The following is a 19,759-nucleotide window of genomic DNA, read 5'->3' as shown; positions in this document are numbered from 1 at the left end:
AATATTCGGAAATTACTGGCCTAAAAATAAAAACAGCACCCGCTGCTGAAGCTAGTTGACTTCAGTTTGGTTGTCACAATGGAAGGCCGCTCTGAACTCGGGCAGTGCCGCAACAGGCATATTGCAGCGGCGGCTAGCATCCCCGTAGAGTTCGCCCACGTAGTCGTCGCTAGAGCAGAGTGCATAGCAGGAGGCAAAGAAAAAAAGCCTGTCGTCTTCAATCGTTGGCTTCTTTTTCTCAGTGCTGTTGGAGTAACGCAAGAAGCCCAGCCTGTACGCCTTCAATGCCGCCAGAAGTGCTGCAGAGTCAACGTTGTGAGGGGACAACTCCGGTTGGGGCTGGGTAGGGACACTTTCGTTGGGGTGAGAGATGTAGTAACGACTCATTTGCTGCTTGTCGCTTGCACCGAGATCGTAGAACAGGCCCCTCAGGACTTCGTCTGCTATGAGTCTTCCGGCGCCCCCATAGTTGGCCGCAAGAGGCAAGTCCGGGTGGAAGAGTGGGAAGAGGAAGTACTCGTCAGATGCCGTGAGTGCACTGTATAGATTCCATCGCTGGCTGATGACAGAACCCGGCTTTAGGATGTTGGTCAAGCCAGGCTCCTGCAGCTGCCAGCGCGAGGTCGTCATATTCACCCAGCTGTCGAAGAAGCTGGGTCCAAAAGTTGTGTCAGGGAGCGCGTTGGCAAAGAAGCTTTCGCCGTCCAGCTGAGCATCGTCACTTCTTGCCCTCAGGTCGAATGAGGACCTGGTGTGACTGATAACGATATCACTGAGGGCGTCTCGCACATCTTCGACGAGGGCTTCAGCTCTACTATTTCTAGAGAACAGGCTGAGCCAAGCAATGCCTACGCTGTTCTCCACTTGCACCAGGCAGCGGCGAGTGTGCGCCGACGACGGAAGCCCGATTAGCTCAAGTGTGCTCTTGGAGATTTCTCTATCCGCCATCCATCCTAGCTCTGTTACCACGCGAAGCCCCAGGCTGAGCGTCATAGCCTCCCGCGTCTCCGTGTTCAGTCGCAGGAGGTAGGCGAGAGCCCGGAACAGGCCGGGGTTCTCGACCTGTACCATGGTTTCGGCGGAGAATCTCCCTGCCCAGACGAAGTATTGGTTCAGTAGTAGTAACCAGCGGTCTGCGGAGATGCCAGGAGTCGCAGTCTCAGTAAAGTTTCGGACTGACATCCGCAAAGTCCTTTCTTCGGGATTTGCCATTGCGGGACCCAGCACTGCCAGAGTCAGCCTATTCATTTCCTGAATCGTAGAGAGTAGCTCTTCGGTACGCGATTCAGGACCTTCAAAAAGACGCAGCATATTCCGCACGTATTCCTGGTACTGGAGCGATGGTGTTGTTCCTCTTGGTTGGCTTCCAAACGTGCGCATCAAGGCAATCCAGACTCTGAAAGAAGGGCTGGGTCCGATCTTCAGCAGGGGCTCCCCCGTTTTCTCGTGATGACGTAACAGATCTACACTAATCTGGAACCACAGGTGGAAGTTGTAGTTTCCAGCGAGGCCAAGAAAAATGTCCAGCAAGTCCTTGCGGGTCGTCTCAGGCCATGGCAAGTAGTGTTGGGCCATAAACGACTTCAGACTGCCAAGGCTGCTTTTTGAGAGTTCTATGCATGATGTAACCAAGGTGGCTACCCTGTTTTGGACGCTGGAGGTTGACGTACCGTGATTGTTGAGTTTCCAGGCCACCGACTCGACGGAACTCAAAGCACTCTCGTACATAGCGTCTTCGGCAACGTTGATGACGGAAAGCAGACGGTGGTGTTGCTTCCAGCCGTCACACACAAATCGGTAGAAATTTGTACAAGGGTCTTGAGATCGGTTGATGGACGATTCAATGGCTGCCGCGTATTTCTGGCACGTCCCGTCCTCACAGCCAGAGAAAAACTGCAGGCTCGCGTGGCTCACACGGGACCGCCGGAGGCTGACGATGTCCCTGCGGTGCACACGGACCCAGTGAATTAGGCTTAAAAAGCCCAGCGTGGCAAAAAGGACCGCCAGCAGGACAAACGCAGCCTTGATCCATGGATCCGGATGTTGGAAGTCCGCCTGGCCTACATTGAAAAACTCGCGCTGTTCCTGCGCGTGTAAAAAAAAAGGACAAACGTGTTAACCTCCACATATGAGTTAAGCTTTGAAACTGCAGAATTTATATGAATGCAACCTTCAGGGAAAAAAAAAATCTACACACATGCTCTGACACGTAGCATGTAGTCAAAGGTTCAATTTTCACCGTGTGAGTTTCTCAATGGGTAGGAATATCTCGCTCTAAACAGGGATGAGGAGCGGTTGTATTACTCATGCTTCAAGACGCGGCCAGCTTCGCTATAAGTCGGACCAACGCGCTGGAGTTTTTCTGGAAGAGTTCTTTCAACATTTTCAAGAAATCCGTGCCATTGTGCGGCTGCAACGCCAGCCTGTTAAGGCTGAATCAAGGAGAAAACATCGTTATATGTCTGTTTTGTGCGACTTTGGTTGCTGGCAAGCGCTGTCGTGTAATCCTTAGAAGACACCTGTGAAATCGAGAAATCATACCTTCACACGCAGCGGAGAATGGACAGTAATGCATATAAAACTTACACCTTTTTTGTGCAACGCTTATACGTCTACTGGCTTCGGAACGGCTATTCGGCAGGCACCTTCTGGTGTGACGTGAAGGCTACGCAACAACTACAGCGAAACAGCCCCTGGAATGACGAGACGAAGCGTGGCGCGCAGCGTTGGCAGCCATGCACTGACAGTAGCTAGGGCGCGAGATAGATGGAAAGGTGAAAAACAAAGGACATCTTAGACAATGATGTTTCACTGGGCGGGACAGTGGAGAAGCGTTTATCTTGCAGCGTGATAGCAATCAAGAGAGGACACGTGTGACGAGTACCAAGGGCAGATTTTGATTTCCAATAACTGTTTCTACAAAATTAAGTAAACAAGGGAAGGGGAATGAGGGGCTCGTTATAAATATGACAGAAGCCAACAGCCACAGAAACCAAGGGGCACAGGGGATGTTTTATTTTTAAATATATATATTTATTTTGTGGTGTTGATCAATTTAGAATATTACTGAATATGTTATCGCTTAAAGATAATTGATTAGAAAAGCAGAAGAAAAAACAACCACATGCCGCCGGTGGGATCCGAACCCACGACCTCCGAATTACGCGTCCGGTGCTCTACCTCTGAGCTACATCGACGGTTGTCAATTCTTCTGCTTTCAGGGGTATTTATGTTTACAAGTAACCTAACCTTGAGAGTGTTCATCAGCGCCACCCATGTTCATATGCGGCGGACGTAGAACGTCCTGAGTTACCGCAGGCGTGACGTAGAACGTCATCGAACGGAGAGGGTGGAAGCTTCGTGAGAACCCTCTTATGCTTCCTATGGCGTCAAGGCTGCCAGAACCGAGGCCCTCGCTAAACAATTAAGCAAACAAGGGAAGGGGAATGAGGTGCTCGTTATAAATATGACAGAAGCCAACAGCCACAGAAACCAAGGGGCACAGGGGATTTTTTTTTTAATATATATATTTATTACGAAAGATTATGGGGAAAACTATGAGCTCGCCTTAAGGCCATGACGCAGCAGCGTTAATAGTTTTTTGCTACTTTAATAATTTTTACCTTATTCTGTTCGGAAGCAGTCATTAGCAATCATCGCTTAGGCATACTAGACCACGTGACACAAGCACAAGACGCGCCTCAATGGGTTAGGGGTCGCGTGTGTGACTCGCTACTCACTGGGTGTAGCTTCGATTCCTAACTAAATACCCCCAGTTTCTAATTTACTTCACACTCTCACAAGTCATAAAATATGCTACGACCTCATAGTCGCAGTCTCACTCAGGTTTTAACAATTCTCATTTTACAGCTAAATGTGTTACGTCACGACCCTCTCGACCAATCGGGATTTTCTCGACAGTCAGCGCCAACATCAACGGTGGCTTCTCCCCTGAACGAGAGCTTAAAGGTTTCGCGTAATAATTTTGCTCGGAGATATTCATGAAACAGTTGCCTTCGGCACCCAACTTTGATTGATTTTCTCGAAAAGTGTTCCAGGGCCTCTTTATGTGCCATGTGTACCCTGCCATCTTCTTGCCGGACTCGAAAGGGCTACTGCCTAGCGAGCAGCGGATATTAAAAACAAGCCTTACTCAGATTTTTTGTATCGATGCTATATGGTCACAGGAGAGGGTTCCTTTGAAACTATAGTTTTAGAATTACCACGCGCCTTGCAGTGCTAAATTTTGGGGCCGTATTTCTCCAGCGCTCTATGATAATGAAACTGATAGGCGTGGCCACGTTAAGAGGCAAAAAGAGAGAAGAATGGCTCAAGGAATTAACGCGAGCTAATCACATTCTAAACGAAGTCAAGAAAAAATGGGCATGGCCAGGGCAAGTCACTCGAAGGCAAAATAACCGATAGCCGTTAAGGGTAACGGAGTGGATTATAAGAAAGGGTAAGCGTAGCAGGGGGCGGCAGAAAGTTAGGTGGGCGGATGAGATAAAGAAGAACTCTAGTTTGGGCTAGTTGGTTCAAGATTCAGGAGGAAAACGGCGCAAAAAAAAACGTGGACAAAAGATAGACAAACACGACCGGACCAGCGCCAACTTGCAACTGAATTTTATTTCGCGCCAAACCCGCCTTTATGTAAGCCAACACGCCGTAACATCCGTGTAATCACGCACACGCAGTAGAATAGATCACTGAAAAAAATTTAACACATGGAGCACGATAGCAACCACCTAACATACTATCATGGCTATCCGAAAAAAAAAACTCAACAAAAGTATAGCTCTACAACACTAAAAAACAGCTCTACAACACTAAACAGTCATGACCAAGCATTTAGTTTTCTAGAGCTGTTTGCTATATTTTTGTTGAGTTTTTTTTTTCGGATAGTCATGATACCTTACGTGGTTGCTATCGTGCTTCATGTCTTATATTCTTTTAGTGATCTATTCTACTGCGTGTGCGTGATTACACGGATGTTACAGCGTGTTGGCTTACATAAAGGCGGGTTTGGCGCGAAATAAAATTCAGTTGCAAGCTGGCGCTGGTCCTGTCGTCTTTGTCTCTCTTTTGTCCACGTTTTTTTGCGCCGCTTTCCTCCTGAAGGATGAGATTAAGAAGTCTGCGGGGATAGGACGGCCGCGGCTAGCACGGGACAGGATTAATGAAGAGACATGGGAGAGGCCTTTGTCATGCAGTGGGCGTTGTCACGTTGATGATAGGTATGATTAACATTTTGCCGGCTTCCGGCAAAACAGCTGGAGAAATTGAATGCCGGCAGCGCCATTTCATCGGCTCTGGCCCATCAAGTGGCCGTAGTCCGCCAAGGAGGTAACTCCTGGCAAATTGAACTGCGAGCTATTTTGTCGGCTGTCGGCACAGTAGTCCCATATTGTTTTGAATGTCCAAAGCCATGCGCCACGTGATGGCTTCTAAAGGAACTACAAGTGCTTGTCCAGAATTCTTGTGAGGATACATGTAGCGCCACCGCTTCGGCACGCACAAAGTGGACGAAGCGAGCTGAGCGCGAGCCCACCAGAACTCATCCACCTCGCAGGTGAAGCAGCCATTACGCTACACTCTGATTCTTGCCACGCCTCCATCTTCCATGGCCAGGTTCAGTATTCAATAAATGTGGCCGCAATGCTTCCCGCATCACCTAGCGTAGGGGGCTCGAGTGTCCAACGCTTTAATAACGCCTCAGTAGCTGTCCTTCCTCCGTGAAGGCATTGACAATGTGGACAACTCAATCCGCCTATCTAGGACAGAAGTGTATCGGCCATACCTGTGAAGGTATCTGTAAATCTGCAGCTTGAGCTGACTGCGGCGGCTCCTGGCCCCGAGATGAAGCCGCGTCCGCAGCGGCTTGGGCGTATCCTTGGCGAGCCGCGTTCTGGGCGTCCCGGCGCATCTCGCACAGCTGCACCGTCTCGCGCAGACTCAGCCGCCTTAGGCCAGGGCGCACAAAGCAAATGTCGCCGCCGCCGATGCCGGCTGCCCACGGATCGGAGTCCGAGGAGCTGGCTGTGCTACTGCTGCTGCTGTACGATGTGCTCGACCCGTCGTCAGCCGTGATGACGTTCCTGAAGTGGACCGTGTCGCCTGTGCGCCTCAGCATGGCGTCCCTGCGTCCTCTGTGCGCAGATGAGTGTATGAGCCCGGAAGAAGTCTGAGCTGCTCCTGCTTTCGCTCGGTCTGTCTGCCCTCGGCACGGACCCAGCTGCACCGCGCGCCACGTGCGGAATGCAGCGCGTTGCACGTGCGCGCTTTAGCGACCGACGTCCTTTTCTTCTAGCTTCTTCTCCTCGGACTGAGCTTGAACTCGGAGGTGGGAGGTTCAATAAAAGCCCCTAAGTCTTAGTGCAAGAGTGAAGGTTGCAAGTCAAGAAGCGGAGGAATGATAGAGGAGTGTATAAGGGAAATAAAGGACGATTGTAACCAATGAACAGAAAGGAAGGAGTCCAATGCATATGCCCAAATGTCCGCTAGATGTGGCTCACGGTCCCACACCAGCATTCGTTAGCAGTGCATTTTCAAAGTCCACCTGAGAATATACCTCCTAAAAACTAAACGAAAAAGGCAGGCGTATGGTTCAAAGCTCCTCAAGTTTACCCCCATCGGGTGGCAGGGGACACTCGGCGATTTAAGTGGTGGAGATTTTTTCTTTCTTTTTTCGGGAGAGGGAGAGGCTTTGGCGCAAATTGAACAGCTCTATCGGCGATATGGCATGTGAATATATAGACCATCACAGTTCCCGTTGCTGTGGCCCAAGGCGCCATATTTAAGCTGTGGTTCATGAAGAGAGCATCGGTTCGAACCCCACTGCTGACAAATTTTTTAAGCCAGTTTGCCTAGTTGCACTTGCCGAGACATTTCATTTTTCCCTTTTTTTCCGGATGTCCCAACACAGGACTTGACCATTAGACAAACCATTGTTGAAAGTCATCTTCGCAACATCTGAGGAACAGCCGCAGTTCTTTTTTTTTATGCATGCGAGAGTCGCCCACTAGAGTGTCCGCTTCTCACCGCTCTTACTTGCTACAGAGAGAGTAAAACATAGACAAACACACCAGCACTGCATACCAGTGCGCACTCGCTCGGACTACCGTAAAAATGGGAAGAGAATAGAAAATACACAGCCTTTGCTCTCCCCACAAATCAAAGGAAGGTAAAAACCTTTATTCATAAAGAGAAACTTTCCATAAACTTAACCGTTTACCAGAGAGATGAAAAGTTGTTATCTGTCATGATATGAGGCTAAGATTATGGTTCTTAGAAATGCTTCAGTTTGTTGCAGACATCCACTTTCTGATATATTCAGGCAAAAGTAGCTGTTTGTAATTGTTTACAGATCCCCAGGTGCTCTAAATTACTCCGAGCTTTCTCTTTTTCTTGTTTCGCTCTCTCCTCCATCCCTTCTCTCACGGCGCGGTTCAGGTGTCCACCGAGACGCGAGATAGTTACTGCGCCTTCCATAATCATAATGATGATGTCATCAGGTTTACTGGCATGAACCCACGGTGGGGGTATGTCATCGTCATCTTTGTCATCAAGCTTATTACTGCTTCATCACCATCAAGTATGTTATGCGCGTTCCTTCATCCCATAAGCAAATGAAGAGCAAGAAGAAGAATAGCCGCCCACTTCCGCGATGCGTTTGCTCGGAGTTCGGAGGAACGCCGCCAGGAAAATGGGACTCGCGTACGCGGTGAGCGCCAACGGTTCACTAATGCTTGTAATTATACGGCACTGCACATGCATGGAATATTATGTGAACGGGTCCTGTATGCATTCAAAGATTCCAGAATGAGTAAGCTGACATTCAGTTTACACGTAGAGCCAGTGCTCGAAACTTCGGCAAAGCGTATAGTATGCCCATCTGCAGCGATATCTGTATGGAGGGCTTTCATTGTGGTAAACGCCGTCGATGTGCGTGTATGTCCCGTCCGATAACCCGCCCGACTGTGCGGAGGTAAATAAGATGTCGTCCACACTCTAAGCCAAGAAAGGACTCCCAGCACGTGCTCCTGGTGTTAGTCTTTTAGGTGGAATTCGCTTGCTCAGCGCAAGGTAGCGGGTTGGAATCCCGGCTGCAGGGGCCACATTCCAATGGAAGCAAAATGCTAAAACACCCATCTGCTGTGCAATGTTACTGCACGGTAAAAAGCCACATGTGATCGAAGTTAGTCCGTAGACCCACTCCACAGCGTTCCTCGCAATCCACGTACAACTTAGGAACGTCAAGCCACATTAAGTTAGGTTTGACAGCGCTGCACTACGTACCTGCTTCACGAAGTATCACGAGTTTAGCTCGCCTAAGGTTCCCTGTGGGGACCTATTCCCATTAATTTAAGCCCTACTCTACTAGTTCTCTGTTCTGCACGCATTTCCTGCTTCAGGGGCTGACCGCCTCATCTGAGTGAAGTGCCTTTCGCCATTCAGCAATGCTGACGTTCCAAGGGCCTCTCCAAGGATGCAATGAGGGAGAAATTTGGAATTTCTAGATATCAGAAAATTTTATTTCGCTATGTTATAAAGACCTCTCGTAGTTGTACGTGCAACTTCAAGAAAGCCCTAAAGGTTGTTCCATGGGGAGCAAAAGTAACAGACCCCCCCCCCCCCCTGCATGTTCTGACCCGTGCCGTTTTGCGTAGGGGCGCCACCTGACAAAGCACTTCTGGTGTCGAAACGGGCCCACTGCGTCGGTCTCAACATAAGAAGTGTTTTGTCAGGTTGCTCCATCCCCCCCCCCCCCCCCCTCCTCCCCGAAGAAGTGCACGGTTCGGAACTTTGAGAGTGGGTACAATGGTACAAAGCAATGCTGACGGACATGAATAAGTGGACTCAAGCAGGCAAACAACAAAAAGAGACTAATGCAGGCAGCATTACAAATCCAAACCATTACAAAGCACGCGCATATGTAAAAAAAAAAACTGAGAAATGTTGGAAAACAAATTTAAGGAGGAGAAAAGGGAATTAAGGAACTACCGCTAAACACTACAACAATATCGTGGGATATTCAGAAAAGCGATGTTGTCAGCTATCTATATTTCGACTTTTAACTTGCAAATGAAAATCCAGACAGTCATCTTTACTAATCTGAGGATTTCTTTTTCTTACGCGCAGGTGGTGTCGCTCCAAACGCTGGCGGTCGATGTGGCATTCATGTACATCTCGGCCATGAGTTGCGAAGCGAAGAGTAAGCAGATAACCGTACAGCGCGATGTACCGTAACTTCCGGACTATTGTCCGCACCCGGTGTACATAAACGCGACGGTTGTCACATGGATATATAATTTTCTATCAAACCGCACCCAGTGAGTTTTCGTTAATGACCATTCATCTCCACTTGCCTCCGTGAAATCTGGAGTGCCATAGGATTCTGTACTCGGACAAATATTGTTTTTAGTTTACATAAATGACATCAGTAATAACCTGTGCTCTACAGTCCGTCTATTTACAGATGATTGCGTGGTATATAGACAAATCAATAACCCTACGGATGCTTATTGTTTACAGAAGGACCTCATAAATCTTGGTGATTGGTGCAAAAACTGGCAAATGGAGATTAATGCGTCAAAAACGAAAGCCATCACGTTCACGACGATCAGGCCGGCGCCCTATACTTATAGTATAAACGATGCCCAGCTGGAATCAGTGTCCAACATAAAGTATTTAGGCGTTCATTTATCATGCAGCCTGTCATAGAACCTTCATATAGATATGACGCTCAGCAAGGCATCCAAAGCGCTTGGCTTCATTAGGCGCAACTTGCATCTCGCCAACTCATCCACAAAACTTACGGCATGCACTGCATTAATCCGCTCAAAACTCGAATACGCATAGCTTATATGGAATCCACATCAGACCTATGTAATAAATAAAGTTGAATCTCTTTAAACCAAAGCTGCCCGGTTCATCCTAAAGAACTACTCACGCACAGCAAGCGTATCTGAAATAAAAAGGTCTTTTAATTTATCACCGCTCGAGAAACGCAGGTTCCTTCAACTCATGTCCTTCTTTCACAAACTTTACCATAGTCGCTCACCCTTTTCTGCGGTATACCAGCTAATCAAGTATTTCCGCGACTGGCTCGCCAACACAGTGTACAGCCCATTTTCGCCCGCACAAATGTTTTTTCAGTCACCGCTTCTTGCCATTCGCAACTGGAATCAGTTCCCGGAAAACGTGGCGTCCATCACTGACCACGTGACATTTGTCGACAGTCTGAAGTGCTTCCTGAGGCTGTGAATGTTGTATGAGCCGCACATATCTACCTGTAATGGCGTATTTGCTTCATGTCCGAAATTTTGTGTGCACTCGCCTCTTTGTGTATTTTCTCCGCGTTCTAAACTTTTATTGAACCCCAACCCCCCATGTTATGCCCACACGGGCCTTTAGGGTAACTGAATAATTAAATAAGTACACAGTCCGCAAGTATAGCTCAATTCTCGTTGAAAATACATTTTTTGTTTAGTCTGACCGGACACGCTCCATGCTCCACATAGGCCAAGCTTATAGTAAGGCGAAAATTTACGGCACTTGGTGTCTAGGGTCGGTTCCATGCATGTTTTGTCCCTTGCATTTTTATGCGCACTTGGAAATATGGATTCAAGGGGCCAGATTTATTGTTCGCGCTAAAAAAAAAAAGAAAAAAGCTGTAGTTTCGGAACCTTTCGTGGACAATACCCCAGCAGCACAGCTAAATGGCCCAACATTGGAACGATATTGGCAAAGGCCGCGGTCCTTCAAAGGACTAAAGTGAAACCATTCATTTCCAATAATAGGCCAATTACCTGTACTGCCTGGGTATTATTCAGGCGGCTTGAGCAAAACGGTTCCACCATTTCTGAATCGACGTAAGACTCGCCTTCCATTTTTTTCTGTGGACCACATCTGTGGCCTAGTGCGATTTGAGCCTCTCAACGCATGCGCGACAGGCAGGATTAAATTCCCAGCGCCGCCCGGTACTCGCCGGCTTCTCGATAGGTGCAATCATTTTTCTGTTCGGCTTCCTTGGGCTCAAGTTCCTAAAGATGAGCAGAAAGGAATCCACCCTGGCCTTCAGCATCAAGTGCCTTCCAGAGCTTTGTCGAAGCGAAACGTGAAAAAAGAAAAGAAACAACTCTAATGGAATGGAACCAACTTACGCGTAGTTCATTCGTGGTTTGTTATGTTTTGCTGTCTCCTTCCTGCCTCGAAGACCGTAAACAGCATACCCTGGTGAACGACGCTGAATGGCTAGCAGTCAGCGCCAACAGTAAGCATTCCGTATATGTAGACATCAAAATCTGATCCTGGACTTGAATAGCCTGCCCCTAAAGGGACTGCGCTAAAGGTTAGCGTACTCCGTTTTTACTCCCATATAGGCTCATTTGTGTTTATAGTGTAAAATCATTTCGTGTTGCTGCTGCCATTTCAACCGTCTTTCTCGCGTTTTATTCGCCGCGAATCGCACAGTGGTAGTTTGTTTATGGCTGCCTCTATTCTCAAAGAAATTCATTACAGTATTTTCCGACCCGTATTGTTCACGGCATGAATATCAGTGCACCTGCTTTGGTTTTTTTTATGCTCTTTTGCATCCATCATGGTTCGCCAATTGCAGGGCGCCTCTACGTCTGGATCACCTGGGGCTCCAGCTGCCTGCTCTGCGCGGTGCACTTGGGATTCATCATCACCTGGACGGTGGCAGCCGCACAGGTGACCGAGACCACTCCTCATGTGCTTTCCACCGCAAAGGTCGCACCGCTGATTGTTGAAAAGAGTCTTGGCATAACATATTGAAGCCAAAATGTGGGACTAATTGCACCACAGAAGTCATCGCGACAAATGGTTTGTCCTTGAGGAGTCTAGATGTGTATCATATCCGTTTTGGTTAGTCTTTGGACTAATGCTTGCTGCTACGCAGTTAGCCCATGCAGTATGTAATGCACGCCGTGGAGGCACAAACCCCTTTCACAGCATGGTGCATCTATGGGTGTTCGGAAACAGCTGTTACAAACTTACGGGGAAACACACAGACGAAAGGACAGAAGTTTGTGCAGCGTCAGTCGCAGAAAAAGCCCAAGACTCAACCTTATGGCCACCTAGGGCGCCTTGATGTTAAATCAGCCGCCCCCTGCCTGCCTATGATGGATGGCTAAATGGCCGTTTAGTTTCGGCACTCCCTTGGAACCGGTGCGAGAGCGTGTGCCAGCGACGACTTTCTTGTATTTTTGTACTTGTAATGTTGCGTAGAGTGGGGCGAGATTTTTTCTGTCTCTGTACGCTTCGTCCTAATAAAAGTTTTAAAATTTCGAAACTGGCTTTCAAGCCGCTTAACCTCCAGCCTAGTTTTGTTATTTTCCACAGCAAATGCGCTCACTTTTGCTACTTCACTTTCATGGCAGTTTCACTTTCACGGTTTCATGGCGGTTTCACTTTCATGGCAGTTGGTCGACGCCATTGATACAAGAGCCTTATTTGAGGAGCATATCCCGGTTGATTCTTTAGTTGTATCCGACCATAACTTGTCCTCATAGTGTTTCCAGATTTCGTTCATCTCTTTTCAGCAAAGGTCTATAACAGGCTTTGTGTTTCACTTCACATCGATCGCTGCTAGTTCATAATTTCTGCTTAAGTTCACGCCTAACGCACGGAGTATAGAACAAATTGTCCCGAACCGCGTGCGAGCTATTCCTGTACTGACTTGTGCACGCTGGCCGCGTCTTCCAGGACAACGTGCGTTGGATGACGGTAGGCGTGACCGGCATAGCGGTCCGCCTGGTGGGCGTCATCGTCCATTCTCTCATCCACTCCATCGTCAGCATCGTTTCGGCAAAGGTGAGCGACGAATCACTCGCGCATTCTTGCCCGTCTTTGCTGCCCATTCGGTTTGACTGAATCACTGCACAATTGTTTCAGCAACGGACCTTACCACACATGGTTGCGTTAGAGATACTGCATCTGGAGGAGGTAAGCGTCCTACGCCTGTTTCGAGGGATGCTGCCAGTTGGAGGCAAAAAATAGAAGAAAGAACTTCGAAGGCCGCTGACGGATGAGTGATGTGTTTCAGTCAACTGTATGGCTATACAGGGATGTGAAAAAGAAAATGCTGAATGGTTCAGTTTCGAGTTTATTTAACTCTAACATTGGCAGCTACATGAGGTTGATTTCATGCAGAGGATGACCACGTGACCTCGGGTGGGGTCTGGCATTAGCAGTTGAAGTTGTAAAACTGAACTTATCGGCGTGGAAAAAATGCAAATGGAGCGATGAAGTGACCATGTCAGGAGCTCGCTGTATAGGAATGAGGGATACAAGCGGTGGGGAGGAGAGCACTTACTTCAGAAAGTGGCAAAGACTGAGCCGTTACTCCATACATAAGAATTGCGAACCTGCCCCCAGTTTATGGGTCTCGAAAGCGGCTCGTTTATAGATGTAAAGTGGTAATTTATCAAACTAAGCCAACTTTTATTATTCCGCAGTATCCTTCAAAGGGTTAGCAACTGCCGCCCTTCTGCCTTCCCCGGAATCTAGTGTACTGTTTCTTCCTACGTCGCCATTTTGCTTATCCTTTCTCTCTGTAGAGAACCTACCGTCTTTCCCAAAAGTAACCAGGCAACTGGGTTGGTTTCTTAGCCATGTAGCGGCGCACTCAAGGCACCCCTTAGCGCTTAATGTGTGTAAGGTAAGGACAATCCGTATCCTCGCCTTTCGAGACCGTCTGGTCCTTGGGGGAGCCTTAGAGGTCCCACTACATGGCAGTGCGGCAAACCCTATTTACCTAGTTACTTTTGGCAAAGACGCTGTATCGTCCGCTATGAGCAAACAGTACACTTAACTATCATAAAAAAAGTACAATGCGCCGATATCGACGATATGACCCATCTTTCCTCCACACTACTACCCCTGCATCAATTCCAGCATTCAGAGTCGGGTGAGCTAGCGCCATTGAGGCAAGTGAACAAACAGAGTGTGTGGGGTTTTAAAATTGGGGGAGATATACACGTATTCCCCGTTTAAGCGCGGCTGACACAGTTCAAAACCGCGCTTACCCCACCCCGTGGTCGCGTACGCTACCGAGCGCACGCCGGCCACGGCGGGCCTTGCTCTGCGGGAACAAAGGAACGACACACTGGCTGACACAAACAAGGCATTTATTGTTACAACAACAATAACGCCAGCTAGCAACAAAATACACTGCGGAATCGAGGATGTCCGACTCACCAGCACGGCTACGAGCGAACGTTCGCCCATGGTAGGGCAAAGGGATAAACTCCGAGGCCGAGCGGGACGGGCTCGGCGGGAGCAAGTTCTGACCAAGAGGCGCCCGTCGACGAAGAGCGGAGCTGCGAGCGAAACGTCCGGTCGCTTCCCGATCCCAGGGAGAAGAGGGCTAGCCTTCCCCCGCGCGCGAGCGGCAAAACACGCCATCCGTGGCGCTGCTGTCGCTGCGACGCGAGCGCCCTCCCCTGTTAGCTAGAGTAACCAATCTGAAGGGAGTGCTTTGCGGAGGAGCTAACTACAGTATGGGGTGCAATGCGGGAAAGTGAACGCAGGGGACGAAGGCGTCCCCACAAGTGACAGCGACACAAAAGATCGAAAAGGGAGAACGACTGCGTGTTGTGGGTGTTGGGACCCCTGGTTATTGCTTCGTGCTGCAAGTTACGCGCGTGAATTGTACCTCTTCCGATAGCTCCCTCCGGTGGTTTGTGCTCCGCAGAGCGCAAAAGTAACGCACATTCTCTCGCTTTTCTTTGCATTTTTTGTTTCTCTCTTTTTGATATTGTTGACGCATGCTTTTGATGTTTTCAGGAATGGTCGAGGCCGCCACTGTTGGTTTTCCTACTTTTGGTGGTGATCGAGGTAAGCGCTACGTTTCAGTATGCGAACCGGTTTAATTGCCATTATTTTCCAAGAGGGAGATTATATGAACTATATATCTATATGTCTACTAAGTGTAGTTCAATTAATGTATACGTTTGCAATAAGCCTGAGATTAGTACCCATAGCTGACATAGCTCGAACTTACGCGGTTTAGTTTAAACTTGGTGCTGCGGTGTCGTTATTTGTTTTTGTTTTTTTTTTTGATGCGTGGCATACATTGCCGACCCCTAGTAATCGCATTCATTACAATGTGTATGCTATAGGGACATGGCATAGTTTATCGGCCGTACCGCTAACTCTGCGGATGTGGCTATCGGCTGCAGAGCCAAAGGTCCTGGAGCCGAATCCCAACGGTGGCGGTCTCATGTCGTTGGAGGCGAAATGCAAAACCCTCCCGTATGCTGTGTGATGTTAGTACATGTTCAAGAACCTTAAACACATCAAACGCACATGCCACAGGTTGGGAAAACATGTAGAGGGAGTGAGAGAGGGAGGCGGTAGGCAAGGGGAAGGTGAAATAATCGCGTAAACGACAGGCGTGAGTGGAAGAGAATGAGATTCAAGCTGATAAGAAAATGTGTGTGTGTAGGCGGGGGGGGGGGGGGGGGGCTTGCCCGCACCACGGGTGAGAGAGAGGCAGTGGGGTTTGACAATAAACATAGTGTTCACAGAACACCCTATTATGGGCTTTATTATAAGGGACGAATTTTAATTTTAGCCGCCGCGGCAGCTCACACGAAAGACGCGGATTCGACCCCTGCCGCGGTGCTCTCATTTCAGTGGAGGCGAAATGCTAGAGCCCCCTGTACTGTGCGATGTCAGCGAACGTTAAAGAACCCCAAGTGGTCAAAATTATCTTGTGCCCTTATTAGCCGCTCAGCGCAGGAGGACAAATCTTTTTGAACTATTTTATGATCACTGATATGCTCTAGGCATATAATGGATGATAAATTATCAGAATGAGAACCCATTATTAACTCTAAAATGTTACTGAAGTTATCTGCAATACTCGCTCGGCTGGTTCCTAGAAGATTATCAAACAAAAGTCGAGAAATTCTCTTTATTCGCTGCAGCTTAGTTGTGAATAAAATCGGTTGTACTAATCTATTCACGGGTATTTTAAATCACTGAACAGAAGAATACGTGCATTTGGGGTATGATATCTTAAGTTGATTTAGCATGTACTTAAGTTCACGGGAAAAAAATGGTTTATCATATGAAGGCCTATAGCATATGCCAGGACTGAGTGTAATGAAGCACAACATAGAAGCCACAAAATTTTTAAGCCGGGTGAGGTGTTGATGGTCGAACACAATAACCCAAGGTTTACAGCGATCAATCCACTGCCCCTTCGAGAATACGTACAATCATATCGAAGAACAAAATTTTGCATGATAGCAAAAACTTCTGCATCAGCCATACCATTCGTAAGCCGTTTTTCGGTTAGTATCAGCATATTACTGCTGGTTGACGTGAGAAGTTCTTCTTTCGGAACAAAATTGCTCATATTAGTGAAGGTTGTAGAGAATGAAAGGTGTCTGCTTGAAATGTCCCGTGAAATGTGAAAAGCCCGTGAAATGTCAGTAACGGCACTCGCAGTTGTACAGATTAAAGAAAGGGCGATATCCATTGCGATGGCGCAGTCCAGGTGAAAACGAGCATCGGATCGATTCGTGGTGTCATTGAGAAAGTAGCGGTCACGTTGGCAATAACGCAGCTAGTTCCAGTCTCACCGCAGCTATTACGAACCGGAGAGAGTTACGACAAACCCAAGGGCACAGTCGTCAGGCCAAGCAGGAATGCGGTGATTGGGATAAGCTCGTGCGTTGTCAGCAAGAGCGGATTAGTGGCTCTTGCTTTGGCACAGCCGCCATGCTCACCCAGGTCTCCAGGACGTCTCTCCAGACACCAATGTTTCCAGGGTGCGAGAACTGAACCATAGCTGAGTTACCGGGCGACGACTCAAGACCACACTTGTGGAGGAAAAGTCACGCTGGCCTCCCTTAATTGTAGTGCTGTCAGGCGGTTGTTGCCACGCCGAGATCACCTATAGGGCGTCCCGGAGCCTTTAGTACCCTATGGGATATTCTTGCACTCGTCGCGTTTTACGGGGAGCAGATGTTCACGACGCCATTCCTCGCAGGCCTGCTTCTTGTCCTCCATGACGGCCTACGTGGAGACAGTCCAGAAAGCAGCGGACCGTGAGCGGCTGGCCGCAGAGAGGAGCGACGACAGCACCGGGACAGGAGCCGCAGGCACACCGGGAACAAGCGGCAGCAAGGACGGCGAGTGAACGCTGTTGCTTCTTGGGCCTGCGCAGTAGTCCTGGAGTGGCCTCCCCTTGGTGCGGTCTACACTGGTTTGTTCTGAGAAGCTTACGTGCACAGTTTGACATACGCAAATAAATAAATGTCACGAATCAATGTACATTGTGATACAAACATGGATAAATTGGGTCTAGCTGCACCACTTGAACGGTTTTTGTGGCCAGGCTAACTGTGGCTGCTGGTCGACTGCAGTTTGTCGCTGAATAATCAACTTAAGCTTTCTTTTTCAGGGACTAATGGTTGCGGCAATGCATAGTGCTGGGAAGTGCGCTCAGCGTTCCTCACTGCCCTTGCTACTTGACACGACGCAGCGTCCGCCCTGTGCTCTTCTTCTGCCTTAGCGACGCGTTCGGCCGCGTTGGCCGCCTTCTCACCTTTGTGTGCGGCTTTACAGAAAGCTGACGGTGGAGACGTGGGCCAGCCTTCATATTCGACCTCACTACGCCGCAACGGCTGCTGCACTATAGTGGCGCTGAGCATTTGGAAAGGATCGGAGACGTAATAGTTCAAGCGGTAACCGTTGGGGTAACCTGGCGCTTCAGATAAACATCATATAAGCGAACTACTCATTAAATATATTTACATGGTTATATCTGAGACTAAGTTACAAGCGCATGTCATTTTTTCAGAAGCACTATAACGAGAAAATAAACAAATTTGTGTTTTGTGAAATTGGTGAATGTGTGGATGGAAAACGAGATACGACCAGGATGAATAAATTTGAACAAATTTCAAGAAACAGCGCTTGTCCTTCAAGAAACAAGCGCTTGTCCTTGTCTTCCTTCTCTGTTCTCGTTCCTAGTCGCAGCGCTGGTGAAATTTTAAAGAAACAGCCATTATCTGAGAATGTGGAAGCTTTACGCTTTCATACCACGGTCGCTTACCACGGTCACCTCTCTCGACCGAACGGTTACTCTGTCGTGGGTCCCTGGGCATGCCTCGATGCCCGGTAATGAGCGCGTTCATGCGCTGGCCCGAGAACTCTCCTCCCGGACCCCGGATGATCAGGCACCCAACCCTGCACAAGAAGCCCCACCGGTCCTCTCTGCATATCACCAAATCACCACATTTTACAAACTCAGCCGCATAACACTGCCACCACCACACTGTACCTTGTCGCCCTTATCCAGCGCCAGATGGCGACAATTACAGACAGGCTCCTTTATTTCATCCTACCGTCTCTCATGCTTTCACCCCACCTTTCTTCCTGATTGTACCACCTGTGGCATGCCCAAATCCACACTTTTCCACTACCTTTGGGAATGTCCTTCCCCTAAGGCAGTATCCCCCATCCCCAATCCCACTCATTCTTCCTGTGAGGATGCTTTACGGACCGCTCAGCCCGCCGGCCAGAAATGGCTGGTGGATCGGGCTTTACGTGAAGCACAAGCCCGTGGACTCCTGGACCAGTAGAGGACCACCCTGGAAGATTTTTTTGTGTGTGTTTGCGTAATAAAGTTTTTAAGCATGAAATGCTTTTAGCCCCCGTTGTCGGCAGTGTGGTGACGTCACGCCGAGACCGAGATCCACTCATCCGGGCATTGAAATCCACTCATCCGGGCACTGAATTCCAGTCATCCGGGCTCTGAAACGAGAACATCCGTGCACCGTACGAGACTTAACGTGAATTAACGAGACTCTGTAAGCCCTCCTACGCGACCGGCATGCAAGCGCCGGTTGGTCTCCAAAGGAGTCACAAAAAACAACTACTGCCAGTGCCTTCTCAATGTTTATCAAGATATCAGTCGCTGTGCGTTTGATAATGCACGGAATTATAATTTCTGATTTCTAATAACGCGTGCAAAAGCACATAAATGCCACGATACACTTGGTTGTCGTACGTGATCTCTTAGGGGCTTCGCGCATCGAAGCAAAGCCGCGCAGGCGGACAGGGGCCCGGGGGGGAAGCGCTGCGTTCAAAGGGCAAGGCATCGCGCCGAACGGGTGGTGGCGTTTCTCCCTTCCTTTACGGTGCGGTTAGGGTGTCCACCGAGATGGCAGAGAATTACTCCACCATTTCCTTTCCTCGGAAAACCTTGCGTTCAAATGGCAAGGCATCGCGCTGAACGGGTGGTGGCGTTCCTTCCTTCCTGTACGGTGCGGTTCGGGTGTCCACCGAGATGACATTAGGCCCGTAAACATTTCATGCTTACTCTACTCTCGGTTACGGGAGAGGCAGAGAATTTTTTCCTTCCTCTCTTTCTTCTTTCACCCCCACCTTCCTCCCTCCCTTACGGCTCGGTTCAGGTGTCCGCAGAGATATATATATGTGACACAGATACTGTGCCGTTTCCTTTCCTCAAAAACCAACCTGCCAACCTCCACTTCGGCACCTCTTTCTCTCTCTGTCTCTCTTCTTTCAACCCCACTTTCTTCCCTTCCCTTACGGTGCCGTTGAGGTATCCGCCGAGATATATATGTGGCACAGATAAAGCACCATTTCCTTTCCTCAAAAACCAACCAGCCAACCTCCACTACACCTCTTTCTCTCTCTCTCTTCTTTCACTCCCACTTTCCTTCCTTCCCTTCCCGCGCGGTTCAGGTGTACACCG

At 48.7% G+C, this 19,759-nt stretch overlaps 2 protein-coding genes across 2 annotated transcripts; one reads left to right on the top strand and one right to left on the bottom strand.

Annotated features, from left to right (window-relative positions):
• Positions 1-51: 51 nt before the first annotated feature.
• LOC149363707 (kell blood group glycoprotein homolog) lies at positions 52-6,130 on the bottom strand. Its single transcript, XM_089568589.1, has 2 exons — positions 5,798-6,130; positions 52-2,085 (listed from the first exon to the last, which is right to left on the bottom strand). Exons 1-2 carry the CDS (start codon positions 6,128-6,130, stop codon positions 52-54), a joined length of 2,367 nt encoding a protein of 788 aa, XP_089424715.1.
• A 1,421-nt stretch (positions 6,131-7,551) lies between these two features.
• LOC149363706 (uncharacterized) lies at positions 7,552-17,173 on the top strand. The gene is made up of 7 exons (XM_089569968.1): positions 7,552-7,720; positions 9,139-9,211; positions 11,618-11,712; positions 12,727-12,834; positions 12,916-12,966; positions 14,809-14,859; positions 17,024-17,173. The coding sequence occupies exons 1-7, from the start codon at positions 7,664-7,666 to the stop codon at positions 17,171-17,173; spliced, it is 585 nt and encodes a 194-aa protein (XP_089426094.1). The 5' UTR covers positions 7,552-7,663.
• The last annotated feature ends 2,586 nt before the right edge of the window (positions 17,174-19,759 follow it).

Source organism: Amblyomma mixtum, chromosome 2 (assembly GCF_055824585.1).
Source record: "Amblyomma mixtum isolate Tamu chromosome 2, ASM5582458v1, whole genome shotgun sequence".
Classification (NCBI taxonomy): domain Eukaryota; kingdom Metazoa; phylum Arthropoda; class Arachnida; order Ixodida; family Ixodidae; genus Amblyomma; species Amblyomma mixtum.
This window is presented reverse-complemented; position numbering and strand designations above follow the sequence as displayed.

What these genes read in the sequence shown, in the direction of transcription:
- LOC149363707 (XM_089568589.1), bottom strand. Translation starts at nt 6,130, where the DNA reads ATGCTGAGGCGCACAGGCGACACGGTCCACTTCAGGAACGTCATCACG. An exon ending in ATTTACAGATACCTTCACAG is followed by an intron (nt 2,086 to 5,797) that starts GTATGGCCGATA and finishes TTACACGCGCAG; the next exon opens with GAACAGCGCGAGTTTTTCAA.
- LOC149363706 (XM_089569968.1), top strand. Translation starts at nt 7,664, where the DNA reads ATGCGTTTGCTCGGAGTTCGGAGGAACGCCGCCAGGAAAATGGGACTC. An exon ending in AGATACTGCATCTGGAGGAG is followed by an intron (nt 12,967 to 14,808) that starts GTAAGCGTCCTA and finishes TGATGTTTTCAG; the next exon opens with GAATGGTCGAGGCCGCCACT. An exon ending in TACTTTTGGTGGTGATCGAG is followed by an intron (nt 14,860 to 17,023) that starts GTAAGCGCTACG and finishes CATTCCTCGCAG; the next exon opens with GCCTGCTTCTTGTCCTCCAT.